Source organism: Limulus polyphemus, unplaced genomic scaffold (assembly GCF_000517525.1).
Source record: "Limulus polyphemus unplaced genomic scaffold, Limulus_polyphemus-2.1.2 Scaffold1137, whole genome shotgun sequence".
In the NCBI taxonomy this organism is placed as follows: domain Eukaryota; kingdom Metazoa; phylum Arthropoda; class Merostomata; order Xiphosura; family Limulidae; genus Limulus; species Limulus polyphemus.
The window spans coordinates 273,733-275,735 of record NW_013666747.1 but is presented as its reverse complement, the minus strand read 5'-3'; the positions used below and the strand labels follow the sequence as shown (position 1 = coordinate 275,735).

General features: G+C 29.7%; 1 protein-coding gene across 14 annotated transcripts in view; it reads left to right on the top strand.

Moving 5' to 3' along the window:
- Positions 1 to 2,003, top strand: part of LOC106462301 (uncharacterized protein C1orf43 homolog) — a 46,702-nt gene that overhangs the window by 23,372 nt on the left and 21,327 nt on the right. For all 14 annotated transcript variants that reach the window (XR_002611196.1, XR_002611197.1, XR_002611198.1 and 11 more), the window contains one exon: positions 1,481 to 1,598. Coding sequence is in view for 11 of the 14 variants with exons in the window: in XM_022389518.1 (XP_022245226.1) it covers positions 1,481 to 1,598 (118 nt within the window). In the remaining 3 variants the exon portion in view is untranslated. The remainder of the gene's footprint in view (positions 1 to 1,480; positions 1,599 to 2,003) is intronic.

Genomic DNA, 2,003 nt, shown 5'->3' with positions numbered 1-2,003 from the left:
TTTAAAAAACCAAGTGGGGTTTATGTGGGCATAAGTAATCTTAGGTTAAAATAATGAGTGTATAACATAAATCTACAATAGTTACTTCATCAGCACATACAATGACTGGTGAATTTGAGTGACATATTGCCATTATTTTTCAAGCCACTCATATTCATTGGGGAAATTAAACAATGACACAGACATTAATTATTTGAATAGAGCAAAGATTTTGATAAAGAGTATAAATTACTTAATTGAAACAAAAATGAGCTGTAAATACTTCTTTATGCTCTGCATTTTATGACATTTTGGACATTGTTGCAGAAGATCTTACTGAGAATGCAGTACACTATTCTGTATATACTGTTTACCACACACATTTATTTTACACAGGTGGGTTTTCTTTCTCTGTGCCAAAAAAAAAAAACATTGTAATGTCCAGTATGTTTGATATTGTATATATTTTCCACATATAAGTTACAAATATTCACATGCCCACTACTTAAAAATTGTAATGTTGAATTAAAGTACTTAAAATGCCTATTTCTTTTTATTTTAGTAAATTTCTCAGTTCCATTTTATTTGATTAAAACATTTTGATAATTTCCATGTAGATGTTTACTGATCAAAAGCTGAAATTATTAAAGTTTTGTCTGCATATTCAAATTGATCAATAACTACCTCTACCACTGAAGGTGATGGGGTTATGTTTTCACTTGTGTATGTTTGTCAGCACGATTTATCGAAAATTGTTAAATGGATTTGGACGAACGTTGGTGTGCATTTGGACTATGACCTAACTTAGGAGTGATTAGTTTTTGGAGGGTCAAGGTCACAGCAAAGTCAGAGAAATAATAAAAACTATCTGTTAACATATGAACCAATTTTTCTCAATAATTTTTGCTCTATAGCTCAGTCAAAAATGATCGGATTTTTTATGAAACTTGATGGACATGTGTAGAATATTATTCCTCATTGTCCTAACAAAAATGGTCCATGTCCATTGATAGCAATGGACATACAGACACATTTTTGCATTTTTTGAGGGCCAAGTATGATCAACACTGTATGGTGTAGGTATGCTCTCTTCTGTGTGCCCCTCTTGTTTGCTCATATTTAGTTCAAACTCAAAGTTTGTGAAACTTGATTGTTGTATTTCTGTGAAAATGCATAGCTTGAATGAAGCTTTTAGAATACTGAAGTATTCATATATTCATGTTTATATATTTATCTTTTCAAAATTATAACACTTGATATGAATGACTTTCCAATTATTGATACTTTTCAGTTATTATTACTTAGTAATAAGTGAGCTTGAAATGTATACAAAAAAAAATAACTAACAACTGTAATAGATGTAAATTTTATCAGGTGTTTATTTTTTTCTAAATTTAATTTTTACCCTTCTATAAATGCTTTGTTTATATGTTTGTATGAGTTTTTGTGCCTATTGTAAAATAGTAGGAGCAAACAGATTTCATATTATATTTTTTTACAGTTTGTATATATGGAGATTGAGAGAAGACTAGAACGAGTTAAAAATATCACACATGAACCAGTTCTATTAAAAGAGGAAGAGGACTTATTGTTTAAAACTTTTAAACCAATTTTTCCAAGTAAGAATATTTTTCAGTGTGCTTGTATATGGAGCAGTATTTTCTCCCTCAAATTAACTTTAGATAATTGATTCCCTGTTTAAAATTATGCATTTGGAATGTAGTATGTACTGGTAAGAATGTCACAATTCTCAGCTGTTTACACTGTATCTTTAAATACACTGATATCTTTGTTACTTTCTAAACTGTCCTTGACTTACACTGAGATTACCTTTTGCTACTTCACGGGTATTACTGTGTAGAGCTGGGCAGTTATTGGCATTTGATAATTGATTAACCAATGGGCTCATTAATCAATTCAATGTGATTAATAGATTAGTACACCACACCCACTACAACGCACACCAGTAAAAAAATATGTATATTTATAAATTGACTTAACTATATGTAGTTAAACACTAAAGT